This window comes from Dama dama, chromosome 21 (assembly GCF_033118175.1).
Source record: "Dama dama isolate Ldn47 chromosome 21, ASM3311817v1, whole genome shotgun sequence".
Lineage (NCBI taxonomy): Eukaryota > Metazoa > Chordata > Mammalia > Artiodactyla > Cervidae > Dama > Dama dama.
In genome coordinates, this window is record NC_083701.1 from 5,213,435 (window position 1) to 5,227,465 (window position 14,031).

A 14,031-nucleotide genomic window follows, 5' to 3' on the forward strand; every position below is an offset into this window, starting at 1 on the left:
TGACACCTACTGGTGCTCAGCCCACGGGACAGTCCCCAGGAGGAAGGAGGTCCAAGGAACAGGGACAGCTTGAATCACACCCTCCTGGTAGGGGTCACACTTCCAAGGTCCCTGTGCTAACCTCTCTCCCCCTGGCCGGGATTGCCCCCTTCCTGCCCCACTGTGTATCCCAAGCAGAGTCATTTCCTCATTGCCCTGAATTGCAGACTCTGCCCGGGGTTAGGAGGTGTCCCCTGATCCACCTCTGCCCTCTCCCCTCCCTGGACTTCACTGCAGGGCTTGGTACTGCCCCCCACAACCCCCACCCATCACCCCTGGGCCAACCGAGCGGCTTCCTCCCCAGGGCTCTGCCCTCACTGGGACCTTCTAACCCTCTGCTCTTCCTGTGGCTGCTTGTTCCCTTCTGAGCTCTCAGCCCAGAGGGCACCAAGCCCGGAGTCTTCTCAGACCCCACGTGTGTCCTGGCCCCCACTCCCAGCGCCCCTCACCAGTCAATTTCCTCCGCAGACTGATCACGCGTGATGACCCCTTGCTTCTCTGTGTCTCTCTCTGCCTTTGCTCCCGGCATCCCCCATGTCTGGCCTGTGACTCCAGCAGGGCAGGGCTGCCTCATCTGTGTGTTGACACGTTTGCTCCTTGTGGTGGGATGTCTTGGGTCCAGAAGTGCATATGAGCCCCACGAGGTCCCTGCCATCCTTCAGGCCTCCCGGGAGGTCCCGGCCTGGCTGCCCTCTGGGACTCCAGGTCACCCCTGGAAACAGCCTTTGCACCCGCCTGCCCATCCCTGGCGACCCTGCTGCCCCCTACCCCTACAGTCTCCAGCTGCCTAAGCATTGAGGGTACCAGGGCAAGGCTCAGGCCTCCTTCTAGGAAAGTATAATATTGATAACCTGCAAATACTGTACTAGTGAATCACCTTCATATTTTTAAGGCCCATGTGAAAATACAGAAAAGAAAAAGGAGGCAAAAACCACTTCAAGTTCTGCCCTTCTAGAGGTAGCCACAGTTTAAATGTTAATGTATGTTCTTCCCCACTCCGTATGTGTATGTTGAGTTGTGATATCAAGTGTGAAAATGCTGGGGTCATACTGAGTCTGAATCCTGCTTCTACCGCCAACTAGAGGTGTGCTTGAAGCAGGTCATCTAAGCACTGTTAGACTCAGTTGTCTCATCTGAAAAATGGGCATAACACTACACTGATAGGTGTCACAGAGGAGGCTGAACACTGGCCTCTGCGGCAGAGCATGCCTCAGCCGTGCCCCGGGACCTGTGAGTGTACAGTGTGTGTGCCCCTAGATTGGGGTCTTACTCCTTCCGACCTTCCTCTCCTGGGTGAGGGAGCTCCTGGGAGTGAGGGATGCTAGCTGGAGAGAGGAGAACGCTGACCATCTGGAAACATCTAACCCGCTTTTGTGAGAGACAGTGGGGCCGTTCTGGGTTTGGCACCAGCAGAGGGTACACTGAAGGGCAGAGTCTTGCCATCTGCCCACCCCAGGTTCCCCAGTGTCCTGCCCAGAGCTGGGTGTAAGCAGGCCCAAGCATTCGGGCCCGATGGGAGGAAGTCAGAGAGCAGGTGAACCCTCTCAGTGCAGAGTGAGGAAGCCCCGGGTTCATGTCGGGGCATCCAGAGGCAGAAGGCGTGCCCCCGGAAGCAGCAAGCTGGCTGGCTGTCTCCGCAGGCTTTGGAGACAAGACAGACTTGGGTCCTCTGTGCTGAGCGACCTTGGGCCGGTGACCTTGGAGAGAAGCTTCGTGCTGTCGTGGTCCCGAGCCAACGCCGGGGCCAGCGTGCTGGCTTTGCCTCCTGCTCGCTCTGTGGCCTTGGACAGCCTGCTGACTTCTTTATGCCTTCATTTCTGCATCTGTGAACTGCTGCACCTGGCCTGTAAAGCTGGAGGGAGGAGTTGGTCAGACTTGCTGATGGTTCCAACGCGCCTGGCGCAGTGTCTGTGCAAAGCAAGCTGTCTCCCTCTGTCTGCTGACCGCAGGGAAAGCTTTGGCCCCAGGCAGAAGCAGCCCACATTACACACCCTGCACAGTACTTTGACGTGTGGGCTCTTGGCCTTGGAAGCCCGTGGTTCTAATCGTTATTCCTTTCATCCCTGGGGCCTTGGGGCCCAGCTCTCTGGAGCGGGGGTGTGTGGACTGTTTTCCTGGCTGGCCTCCTGGCCTCGCAGGAATGACCCCCTGAGTCTGCTGGGTGTCTGGCCCATGTCTGTCCTCCCCCGCCTCCTCCCCTGCCCACTTGAACCATTGTCATCCTGTCTGTGGTTTGCAGCCCTCAGCAGCATGGCCGTGAGGTGATGGATGGGCAGTGAGCGCCTCCTCCCTCGGGCTCTGCTCCCAGCTTCTCCTGGTGCTGCTCAGCTCGGCCGGGGAACCACCCCTGCTTGCTCATTCTAGACAGGTGGCCCTTTATTCAAACCCAGACACCCTTCCTACCTGGTGAGTTTCTTAACCTCTCTTAGCCTCAGTTCCTCCATCTATGTCATGGGAACAGTCTGCCTCCTTGAATGGCTGTTGTGAGTCAGATCTCCAGCGTGACTGGCGCACAGTAGGCACTTAGTAATTGCCAGCATCCTTGCATTGCCCCCCCACTGGAGAAGCTCTGGACTGGGAGCCAGGGGACTGGGAGGCATGTTTGGGACGGCCTGGCGTGTCTCCTCCATACAGAGCTGTGGGTGGGTCAGCACGAAGCAGAGGACGGCAGAGACCGTCTGTGCTAACCCTCCTCCCCTGATGCTCAGACACACGCTCCCTTTTTGCAGCTTGGTAAACTGAAGGCAGGTTGAAGTGTTTTTCTTCCTGGGAAATTGTAGTGAGTTCCTGGCGTGTGTCCCAGGGAGCAGCAGCTCTGATCAGCCAAGACTCAGCCTCTGTTGCGGCTTCTGATGAAAAAGAACCCATCCTGGGGAAAGGGAGATCACATGACCAGGAAGTCTAGAATGTTCTACCTTTCTAAAGGCTAAGGGAATACGGACATCAATGGGTGAACTCCAGGGGAAACCGGGGCTTTGTCATCAGCTGTATCTTTTTTGTGCTCTCACACTTTCAAAAAGGAAAGCAACCAGCTCACCGGGAACTAATTAAATATGCATTTTGACTGCTGAGAACTCACTCTTCTCCTTAATTCCAGAGCGGCTACTTATGTTGATCCTGAATTATAACCTGAAAAGTCCGTATTGATTGGATATGTGATGGTAATCCAGTCTCTCAGTAGCTCCTTTGCTTTTTCTCAAGCTTTTCACCTGGCCTTGGAGGCAGCGGAGTCCCTCTTTCTTCAGTTCTCCTAGACAGTCCTGCAGACATTCTGTCCTGCGTTTGAAGGAGGAGGACACGAACGTGCCCCTGCCAGCCCCTTCGGCCTACCTGTCCCCGTCCGTCAGGGGAAGTGGAGGCTTTCTAGGACCCCAGCCCGCCCCCACCCGCCGCGCGCTGCTGATGTTTATGCCTTTGACCAGAACTGGGTCACAGGTGCATCTCTAGTTGGAGGGGGCGGCTGGAAAGGTGGGGACCATAGGAGGCATAATTGGCTTGGACGTACCACTCACTGCTTTTCTCCCTGGGCTGACAATGCTGCTCATCTGAATAAAAGTGACATTGTTTTCACCAGGAGGAAGTGAGGGATGGGTGTTAGGGTGGCAGCTAACAGTGCCTGACCCACTTTGGTGGCTGGGGTCCTGGACTCTGAATTCTTCTCACCTGGACGTCAGCACAATGAAGCCCTTTCCTGGGAGGCATCTGGTCTACCACTCAGCATTTACCTCTTGGCTCAGGCATCCACTGGTCCTTCCGTTCAGCATGGACTCGCCTCCCGTTCTGAGCCTGCAGCCAGGAAGGCAGTGGAGACAGAGCTGGACTGAGACTCAGCCGGGCCTCTAGACTTAGTGGGGAGGCAGCCACACTGGTCAGCACCTTCAGCACGGTGCCACCAGCTCTAGGACACGGGACCTTGCTGAGGGGTCCTCACCCAGGCTGAGGTGAGTGGGAGCAAGGCCCAGGGGGCTGCTGATCAGAGTCTGGAGGGTCAAGGAGGAGGATGCTATGAGGCAAGGTGACACAGGGTGTCAGGGCAGCCCTGGCACTTTCTGGAGCTGACCTGTCCCAGGCCCTGGCCACAGTCAGCCCATGAGTGCTCTGAAGGCAGGGATGCCGTCTTACACTGTTTTCTCATTTGTGGGTCCTTAAAACTAGCTCAGGACCTGGATTCTTTCTGGACCTTTGTAAGTATTTCAGTTCCAATAAGCAAGTTCATGTGGAAATAAATAGATCATTATCCAAGAGGTGGACATGTCTTGGCCAAAGGTATGTAGTTATGGGCTGAGAGTGACTTTGGGTGCTCATCCCCACTCCCTGCAAAGAGGTGATCCTCCAGGGCCCCCTCTTCCCTGGGGAGCCTGGATGCAGGGTGTATTTTGTCCTGCCATTTGTAAGCCATTTGTCCTGACTTATTAAGTCAGTTATAAATTCCCTCTTGAGGCTTTGGCGTGTATGGGGCTTAGTGATGGCTCCCATGAGGGGACTGGCAGGTGGTGTGGGGACTGATGTCTTAAAGCGGTTTGGGCACATGCTGACGTCTCTGAAACGTTTCCATCTTCTCTGTGTTCGTGGCCTTTGAACTGTCTTTGACCATCCAGTTTCGGGAATCAGGGCCTCCCCCTGGGATATTTGCCCAGACAGAGGCTCAGTGGCTTTGCCTGCCCTTAGCTCCAGCCGTCAGACTCCAGGGGTTTGCTCATAATCAAGGCTGGAAAGTTCTGAGTCAACTCATTTTAGATGATGCACAGTCCCAGCCCATCCCTCTGGCGGCCTGCCAACCTTGAAGCAGTTGGTTGTCACCCGCAGCTGCCGCTGTCCTGGGTGGCGCGGTCTGTATTCTGCACAGCGCCAGCATACACTTGCATATATGTGGTTCTAGACACAGACAGCTCTGTGCTCTTTCCAAAATAACGCCTTTCTTGGGGCCTGTCAGACCTCTGGTGCCTTCCGGGATAAATGTTAAAAATACCTCCTCCCAAATCGGGGAGAATCCCTTTCTTGCTCCTCACTCCTGATTGGTAAAGGGTCCCACAATGAAACACTTGGACTGAAAAGAAATCATCGTACGTGAAATCTGTGGGATGACAGAACTGCCTGATCAGGTGTGATTATTACAATAATGTATGTTACCAGATTGCTTCCAGGGCAGGGTGGCGTCTATGCTGAGTTGCCTCTGATGATAAATTTAAGTCCTGTTATGGCTTGATCTTGCCCGTCCTCCAAGCTACTTTACAACAAGTGTGTTCTTTGAAAGGTGTCCCATGTCATAGACGCTCACACTGAGAAAGAGATTAGGGGACTTGCAGGGAAGCCAACACTAGGGCCCTAGACTTTAACATTCACAGTGGGTTCTCTGTCTATGATTTTTAAAAATTGAAGTATAATTGATTTACAATGATGTGTTAGCTTCAAGTGTGCAGAAAAGTGATTCAGTCATGCACATATATGTGTATATATATGTATTCTTTTTCAGTTTCTTTAATATTCTATTGTACGTTATTACAAGATATTGACTGTAGTTCCCTGTGTTATATGTACAGTATGTCCTAGTTGTTTATCCAGTATATATATGTGTGTGTATATACATATATATATAGTAGTTTGTATCTGCCAATCTGAAACTCCTAGTTTATCCCTCCCTACCCTTTCCCCGGGAAGAGAAGGGGACGACAGAGGATGAAATGGTTGGGTGGCATCACCAACTCGATGGACATGAGTTTGAGTGAACTCTGGGAGTTGGTGATGGACAGGGAGGCCTGGCGTGCTGCAGTTCATGGGGTTGCAAAGAGTCGGACATGACTGAGCGACTGAACTGAACTGAACTGACCCTTTCCCCTTTGGTAACAATACGTTTCTGGGATTTTTAGGGCAACTGAAAGAATCCCTTTTCCTTCCCATTTTTTTTTAAAGTGAGAAGTGATGAAGATGTTTAGATATGTAATGCCACATATTGACGTATGTTTTACTGTGTGACTTCCTCCATTGCTTCTGTATAACTGAGCAGTCTTGCTTCCTCTGGGATTTGCCTGGAATGGCACCTAAAGCTCCCTCAGGCAGCATAACAGACGCCTTGCGGGTGGGCCCCCAGCACGTTTCCATTGACTCCTCTCTGACCTGGGATTCTCATCTATAAGTTCGTGCCTTTGTGAGTGACAGTCGCTCTCTGCCTGGGTCCCCTTTTGCTCTTTGGTCCGGCTGGCTGAGTCTTACTGTTGCTTCAGGAGACACCCCAAGTGTCACCTTTCCGGGAAAGCTTCCCTGACCTCCCAGTCTGGGCTGGGTGTTGGATCCTGAGACCCCCCCCCCCCCAGGAACCCAGACCCGCTCTATCACTTAGGACCCTGTTGATCATGTGGGCATCGCTCTTTGGCTCCCTCTAATGGACACACTGTGAGCTCCTTGCTGGGACCTTGCCTGCTCCTGTGTCGCCTCTGGGCACAGCACTGGCAGTAGGACCCATGCTTATCAGATGCGTCTGGGAGTAAATGAAACTCCCGATCAATCGGTGTGGCCCTGCTTCTGCCGCTGCTCCCGGCTAGATGCCCCACGTGCTGGGGGTGGGGCGGGGTCTCTGCCTTGTCACTTTCAACGGAGGGAACGTCATGATTGCTCATCAGTCTCTTTCCTCTCGCCCTTCCCAGATGTGCTCTGCCCCAGCGTTCGTGTGGAAGGAGATCGCTTTAAGCACACCAATGGCGGAACCAAGGAGATCACAGGTACGAGAAACCGCCATCCAGCACAGCTTGCTTTGCGATGCCATTTGCCAGACGTGAATCTTCCCTGGTGGCTCAGACTGTAAAGAATCTGCCTGCAATGCAGCAGACCCAGGTTCGATCCCTGGGTTGGGAAGATTCCCCTGGAGAAGGAAATGGCAACCCACTATAGTATTCTCACCTGGAGAATCCCATGGACAGAGGAGCCTGGTGGGCTACAGTCCATGGGGTTGCAAAGAGTCAGACACGACTGAGTGACTGACACCTCCACTTTCTTCTTTGCCCGACTCGACCACGACCCTCCTGGACTCAAGGGTGGTAGCCTTGGTGGTACTGTCCTCATCCCCGTCTTTCACCAAAGTCCTGGGGTTGGTTTGAGCTGTGCAGGTAGCAGCTCCCCTCCACGAACCGCCCACCAGGGGAGGCCATTCACGTCTTCCATCTGGGAGTCGGTGGTGATGCTATAGGTGTCGGTAGAGAATGAAGTAGGATGAGGGACGTGGGGAATGAGTAAGTGATGGGCAGCCCGAGTAAGAGGGTGAATAAATAGCTGCATTTGGGCGTGAAGAAGAGAGTGAATCAGAGTTATAAATATAGGAGCGAATCAGTGGATGAGGGAGCAGAGACACATGACTGCAGAGCCAGCAGCAGAAATAAACACTGCAGGGGCTTTCTCTGTACACGACGGGGTGACTGGGGGTATGCAGGGACAGCTGAGCCAGCTTCCCCTTCGTCCTGGCGGTGACGAGTGTCTGTCTACTGCTGCCTGTGGCCGGGCGTCCTGCAGACACCTTAGGTGCGTGATCACAGGGGAGCATTCTCCCCCTCCAGGACAGCAGCCCAGCTCTCCTCACCAGTGCCGTCCAGGTCGGGAGCCCCATCTGTCTACCCCAAAGCGTCTCGGGTCCAGTACTAACCCACATGCAGTCTCCCTCCCGAGGCAGTGAGCCATGGGTGATGAGGACCAGGTGTCTCGTAGGTGCTGCACTCCCCCGCTCCTACCCCAGGGACCCCACCTGCCCACATGAACGTGCCAGCATCTGCATCTTGGTGCCTGGGGGATGTTTCTAGAATGGCAGGAGACTGTGCTGCCTGTGTGCACAGCAGGTGAGATGAATCAGGGGGTTAACCCTCCTCGGGCGTCACGGAGTAACCCAGCCCTCAGCCAGTGACCACGGGTGAAGAAACACTCAGGCCCTCTGACCCACTTCCTAGAACGTCCCAGTGGGGTCCCACCGCAGCTGCTCGCCGGGGCTGAGGCTGGAGTTAAGGAGAGTAGGTGCTGCAGACCTGCCAAGTTCAGCGCAGCCGGGTAATGGGAGCAGCTTTTGTAAAAGATGTGGTTCGCAAAGGCTCATCTCCAGGTGTTTCCTTAAGTGGCTGCAGCTAGTCTTCCGGCTCAGTGGGGCTGGAGCAGCGAGGACGGGGTGGAGAACAGATCAGGCATTTGGAGGCGGCGCTCTGGGACTCAGTTTACCCACTTCCGACATAATGTCTCTTAGGACCCCTCCCAGCTCTGAAAACTGAACATTCTGCAGATTCTAGCACCTACAATGTTATGCAGTGCTCTCTGGAGTTTTTTTAATGGTGAAAGAAGGTGCTGGGCACAGTTTTACTTTGAAACTTGGCCACAGATGTTCTGATGGGTCTCTCCTTCTGCCTGCTCTCTGATGTCCAGATAATCATCACCGAGTCCCAACTGTCTCAGACGGTCCCAGCCCAGTGCTTCTTCCCTCCCCTCCTCGCCAGCCCCGGGTTTCCAGTCCAGTCCTCCCTGGTCCCCCAGCTCCTCCATCCCTGTGGTGAGAGTGACCTCTGAACACAGGCGCAGAGCTGTGTTTCTCCCTGCTTAAAACCCTTCCTTGGCCTCCACCTCCTGCAGAAAGAAACTCAGACCGCCTCACGTGGCCGTCAGAGCCTGGCCCGATCTGCACCCACCTCATTCACTCCTTGGTCCCCCTCTCGTGGTTCCTGACATCCCGAAATAGTGGGAATTCTCGGAAGGAACCTCGCTGACTCAGGTCTGGTGACCTTTGCACATCCAGTACAGGTGAGCTGAACAGGCACACCTTGGATGCCCTTCCCTCCTCCTCTCCCCAGATTTCACTTGTTCTTTAAACTCAGGCCAGGCCTTGCCTCCTCTCAGGAGCCCTCTTTGATGTCTCCTCAGCTGGGCCAGGCAGATACTCCATGTGCTCCTATATAAGCCTAGACATCTCCCTCCTTCCCATCTACCCACTATACGGACGACGCTCACCTCTGTGCCCATTTCTCTGTGGACAGTAGACTTCAGGCAGTGGGAGGCACATTGGGAGTTTTGTCCTGTTGATTACTGAAATCTGAGCAGCCAATGGGGCATCTTAAAATGTAGGAAGCCTGGAGTGGTTTAGTGAATTCCTTTCTTCTCTCCTTCCCTCTTTCCACCAGTGGAGCCTCAGTGAAGAACAACAGCAGATTCCATCCTTTTTCAGGGATGGAAGCATGAATCAGATCAGTCCCCACCCCGCCCCAATTGCTCAGCTTCCTCCACGGACACAGACACTGTGTGCACCTTGGCCAAACCCACTGGAGACTGGGAAGTGACTCTCATGCCTGGGGTGTCCAGCGAAGCTTGGTCCCTCGCAGACCTTTGAAGGACTCCGGGCAGTGGTCACGGTGTCCCTGATGCCATTTGCTTCAGCTGAGTCCACGACTTTAGGGAGGTGCCCCTTCGCACTTTCTGCATTAAACCATTGCCTCTTTACCTCTCGGAGCGTCACATCTGAGTCTGCTTACCTCAGGAACATTTTTCATTTTCCTTCCCAGCCTTTATTTACTGCAGGCAATTCATCTTTCTCTCGGTGCCCTTTGCTGCCACCTCATTAATTGCTTGTTGTTCAGTTTCATGGTGTTTAAGTCTTTGTTTTCATTCATGGAAACCAGTGAAAGTGGAATTAGGCAGTAGAGCATATGTTTGCTTTTTGAAAAGTCTTTTTTTTTTGTTCTCTCACAAATAACTGCTACAGGGAAACCCAACTGAAGGTGGAGGTTTCCAGGAAGAGGGATGGCGCTGTGAAGGGAAGGAGCAGGCCTCTTTCCTGTTCAACCCTGGCACCGTGCCTTGTGGGCATCGGGCACGTGCCTGTGGGATTTTGAACCCACTCTGTTGAGTGAGAGCCGGTGCTCCTTGGAACCTCTGGGGGCCAGTTCTCCCAGCTTGCCAGCAGTGCTGACATGTGCTTGGCTCAGAGTAGGCTCTCAAAAAATACATCTTGAATGAATAAATGAAATCCATGGACAGAGGTAGTGGGATGGGAGACTGCAGTCATTGTCAGGGGAAGTAATTAACATGAAAAGTATTTTGTGGATTTTTCACTGCATGTCAGGCTCTGTATGATGAGCTTTGTATCATATCGTTCAAGCTTCACCACAAGCCTCGTGAGTTGCATGCAAAGACAGTCCCCTTTCTACAGATGAAGAAATGGGTGCTCAGAGACGTCAGGCACCCTGCCTAAGGTCACATAGCTAGGACCTCATGGTCAGGAGGAAATGGAAAAACCCACTCCAGTATTCTCTGACCTGGAGAATCCCATGAACAGAGGAGCCTGGCAGGGCTGCAGCCCGTGGAGTCTCAGAGAGTCAGACACGATGGAGAGACTAACACTTTCACTTTCAGGGTCAGCCCAGGTGGGTCTGGCTCTCCTACGGATCAGACTCTCGGTCGGAGCTCTGTGCTTTCTGTCCTTGCAGCTCCTTGCGCAGAGTTCGGAACAGACAGGCTCTCAGGAATACAAGTTGGATGACTCAGTCATCTCTTAGGACAGAATTTCTTGGTAGAAGATGTTTTAATCATCCTAACGTGAGAGTTCGTTTCCTGTTTTCCGTGGCCGTGCTCCAGAGTGTTGGAGCCAGAGGAACCTTCCTGGCGAATCGTGGGTTTGGTGCTGCTGATGCTGAGCAGCACGTTAGCCCTGGGGATATGGAGACGGGAGAGGCCCGGTGCCTGCCCCGGGGTGGGCCTCCCTTCACCGGCCGGGAGCACTTCCTTCCCCGGGCATGCGGTGTCAGGCTGATGCATCCCACTGATGCGTCCGTGTGGGCGTTGTGGTTGGGCTTCTCTGAGGACCGTATCTGCAGGACTCAAACCAGCCCCCCATGCTGGTCCAGGCGGTTTTGTAGAGGGTCGTGGGTCAGGATGTATGACTGGTTGTGCAGAATCCCAAGGAATAACCGACCTGCTGAGTCAGCTTCCTACCCTGTGTTGAGTGACCACCTGGGGTCCTTAGGACAGCCTCAGGTGAGGTGTCAACCTTCTGTCACAACCAAGCGCCGAGGCTCCTGTGGGTTATGTCGCTGCTCAGCATCACAGATACGTGACTGACCTGGATGCCCCCCGCCCCGTCCAGCCTGCTCCCCTGAGTCTCAAGATCATGTTTTTCCCATTACTGCCCATGATGAGTGAGCGAGGTCCTCTCTTGGAACCAAAACAAAGCGAAAGACACCTTTCTGTTACTGCAGTATCACAGACAGTCGTCTTCTCTCTGATGTGTCTTGTCTCTTTGGACAGGTTTTGACCTGATGGACTTGTTCAGTGTGAAGACGCTCTTAGGGGAGAGAGAGAAGGGGGTGCAGAGCTCCTACGTCCGGATGGGATCCTTCCCTGTGGTGCAGAGGACCGAGTGAGTGCTGGCTTCCCCTACCTCCCCCAGACCTGCCCCGGACGCCTCAGCAAGGGCGGGAAGGAGCCGGTGAGCTTGGTTGCTCGCTGAGCATTGGGTAAGGGTTTAGCCTACAGAGTGCCTGGTAAGATCACCCTGCGATGAGGCATCCATCACTGACCCCAGAAATTCTACCTGTTTCTTAACTGATCTGTTCCCAGTGATGTTACTGGTCCCCCAGTCCTCCTACACTCATCTCTCCATATGGATTTGGGGCTTCCCTAGTGGCTCAGAGGTTAAAGCATCTGCCTGCAATGCGGGAGACCTGGGTTCAATCCCTGGGTCTGGAAGATCCCCTGGAGAAGGAGATGGCAACCCACTTCAGTACTGTTGCCTGGAGAATCCCATGGACGGAGGAGCCTGGTAGGCTACAGTTCACGGGGTTGCAAAGAGTCGGACACGACTGAGCGACTTCACTTTCTCCATTCACTCATGCATGTATTTATTTATTTATTTTTTTGTCTCAAAACGGGACAGTAACTCGTTCAAAATCTCATAGTCCCTAGGAAGCAGAAGTTGGCCTCAAACTCCGGTCCTCTAACTCCAGTCCTTCTACCCTCTCCTGTATTTATGTGTATGTATGAACAGCCAAAGAAAAAGTCTTAGTCTCTTGATAGATTTACAGGAAGGTAGTGACAGAGATAGAGATAGGAGCATGCCCTTAAGTTACTGTAGGTTTGGTTCCAGACCACCACAGTAAATTGAACGTCGAAACAAAGCAAGTCACACGTTTTTTGGTTTCCCAGTGTGTATCAAAGTTACGTTTACATCGAACTGCAGTCTGTTAAGTGTGCAACAGCATTGCGTCTAACAAAACAATGTACATATCTTAGTTGAAAAAGAGTACTGTGTGATAGTGACCCCAGTGGACTTGCTTGGTGCAGAGTAGTCACCAGTCTTCCGTTTTAAAACAACACAGTATCTTCAAAGCTAAAGCAGTATCTAAACACAGTATCTTTAGTAAAGCTAAAGCAAAACGAGGCATGCCTGTGTATAGATACACAGATGTAGATATAGTTATAAATACGTAGATACAGCATATACATGGGCTTCCCAGGTGGCTCAATGGGTAAAGAATCTACCTGGCCAATGCAGGAGATGTGAGAGATGTGGGTTCAGTCCCTGGGTTGGGAAGATTCCCCTGGAGAAAGAAATGGCAGCCCACTCCAGTATTCTTTCCTGGAAAATTCCATGAACAGAGGAACCTGATGGGCTACAGAGTTGGACACAACTGAGCGACTGAACACATACACACCCATAATATATCTGTATGTTACACATACATGTGTGTTGAGATGTAAGTGTATTTGGAGAATCAGTGGCAGAGTTGGCCTCATTGATGCAATAAGATAAAAAAGGAAGTAAAGGGCAACGTCTGTCTGAGGCTCCCAAGCCCATGTGCATGCAGACCCTCCCATGGGCAGTGATTGGGGGTGGCCCTGACTCCCAGGGAGGCCCAGGGGAGTGATGGGCGCTGCTCCCACCTCTGGGGTGTGATCCAGGGTGGAATCTCAGCTCAGAGAATGACTCTGAGCAGCTGGGCCGACTCGCGGCTTGGATCTGAGACCTGAGAATCACAGCAGGAGGACCAGTCTTTGCTTGCAGCTCCTACAGCCAAGCCAAGGGTCCCTGAGGGTCCACGGGTCTGAGAACCAGGAAGCCAGACACCCCCTCATTTCCCGTCCTGGCTCTCGGGCCAGACAGCCTCCACCCATTCCAGTGCAGAAGCAGTGCCTCTGAGCAGGGCGTGCAGGGCAACAGCTGATGGTGACGAGGGGCACTCTGGAGACCAGCTAGTCTCTAGGGGGCAGCCTCTGCTGGGCCGCTGAGTACCGGGAGTTTTGCCACGACAGCCGGCCGCCCTCAGCTGGGACAGGAGCGTCACATCTCCACACGCCCCTGACCCCTGGCGGGGAGCCGCGCTCCCTCGGGATGCTGTCGGCAAAGGGCAGTGTGCCTGCCGTGTACGGCTGTCTGGGCTGGAGCTGATGGGGTTGAGGGACTTCACAGATAAGAGCTGGCCCCCCGCGCTCTGCAGGAAACCAGTGCTCTGTGGGGACAGAGGGTGTCCTGTGATGTGGGGCAGCGACCAGGCAGGATAAGACACCCCTGTGTGGCCTTCCTGGGGGACAGCAGGCAGGGAGAGGTGAGGGCTGGCACACTCAGCTGCATCTGACCCCAGGGCAGAAGGCAATGTAGCGTCTCATTGATTTTGGAGAGATGGAAGCGGATGAGCACTGGAAGGGAGGTGGATTTGAAGGGACAAGACAGGGCTCAGAAAGAGTTGTGTGGAGGCCCTGCTGGAAGGAAAAGGCAGTGAAGACAGGTGAGAAGGAAGACTTCTGAAATCCACAAGGTCAGCGTGGCAAGACTCAGTGACCCCGGGGTGCGTGGGCTTCCTTTGCAGCCTCCGCTCTTAGCCTGGTGTCTCTTGTCTCCCTCCAGGGACGTGTTCCCGCAAGGCTTGCCCGATGAGTACGCCTTTGTCACCACCTTCCGGCTCAGGAAATCGTCCCGGAGAGAAGACTGGTATATCTGGCAGGTCATCGACCAGTACGGCATCCCGCAGGTGTGAGCCGCAT

General features: G+C 53.7%; 1 protein-coding gene across 1 annotated transcript in view; it reads left to right on the forward strand.

The window, feature by feature from the left end:
- COL22A1 (collagen type XXII alpha 1 chain) overlaps positions 1 to 14,031 on the forward strand; it is a 197,156-nt gene that overhangs the window by 20,988 nt on the left and 162,137 nt on the right. The window contains exons 3-5 of the mRNA XM_061123137.1: positions 6,681 to 6,755; positions 11,299 to 11,410; positions 13,895 to 14,018. Coding sequence (XP_060979120.1) covers positions 6,681 to 6,755; positions 11,299 to 11,410; positions 13,895 to 14,018 — 311 coding nt within the window. The remainder of the gene's footprint in view (positions 1 to 6,680; positions 6,756 to 11,298; positions 11,411 to 13,894; positions 14,019 to 14,031) is intronic.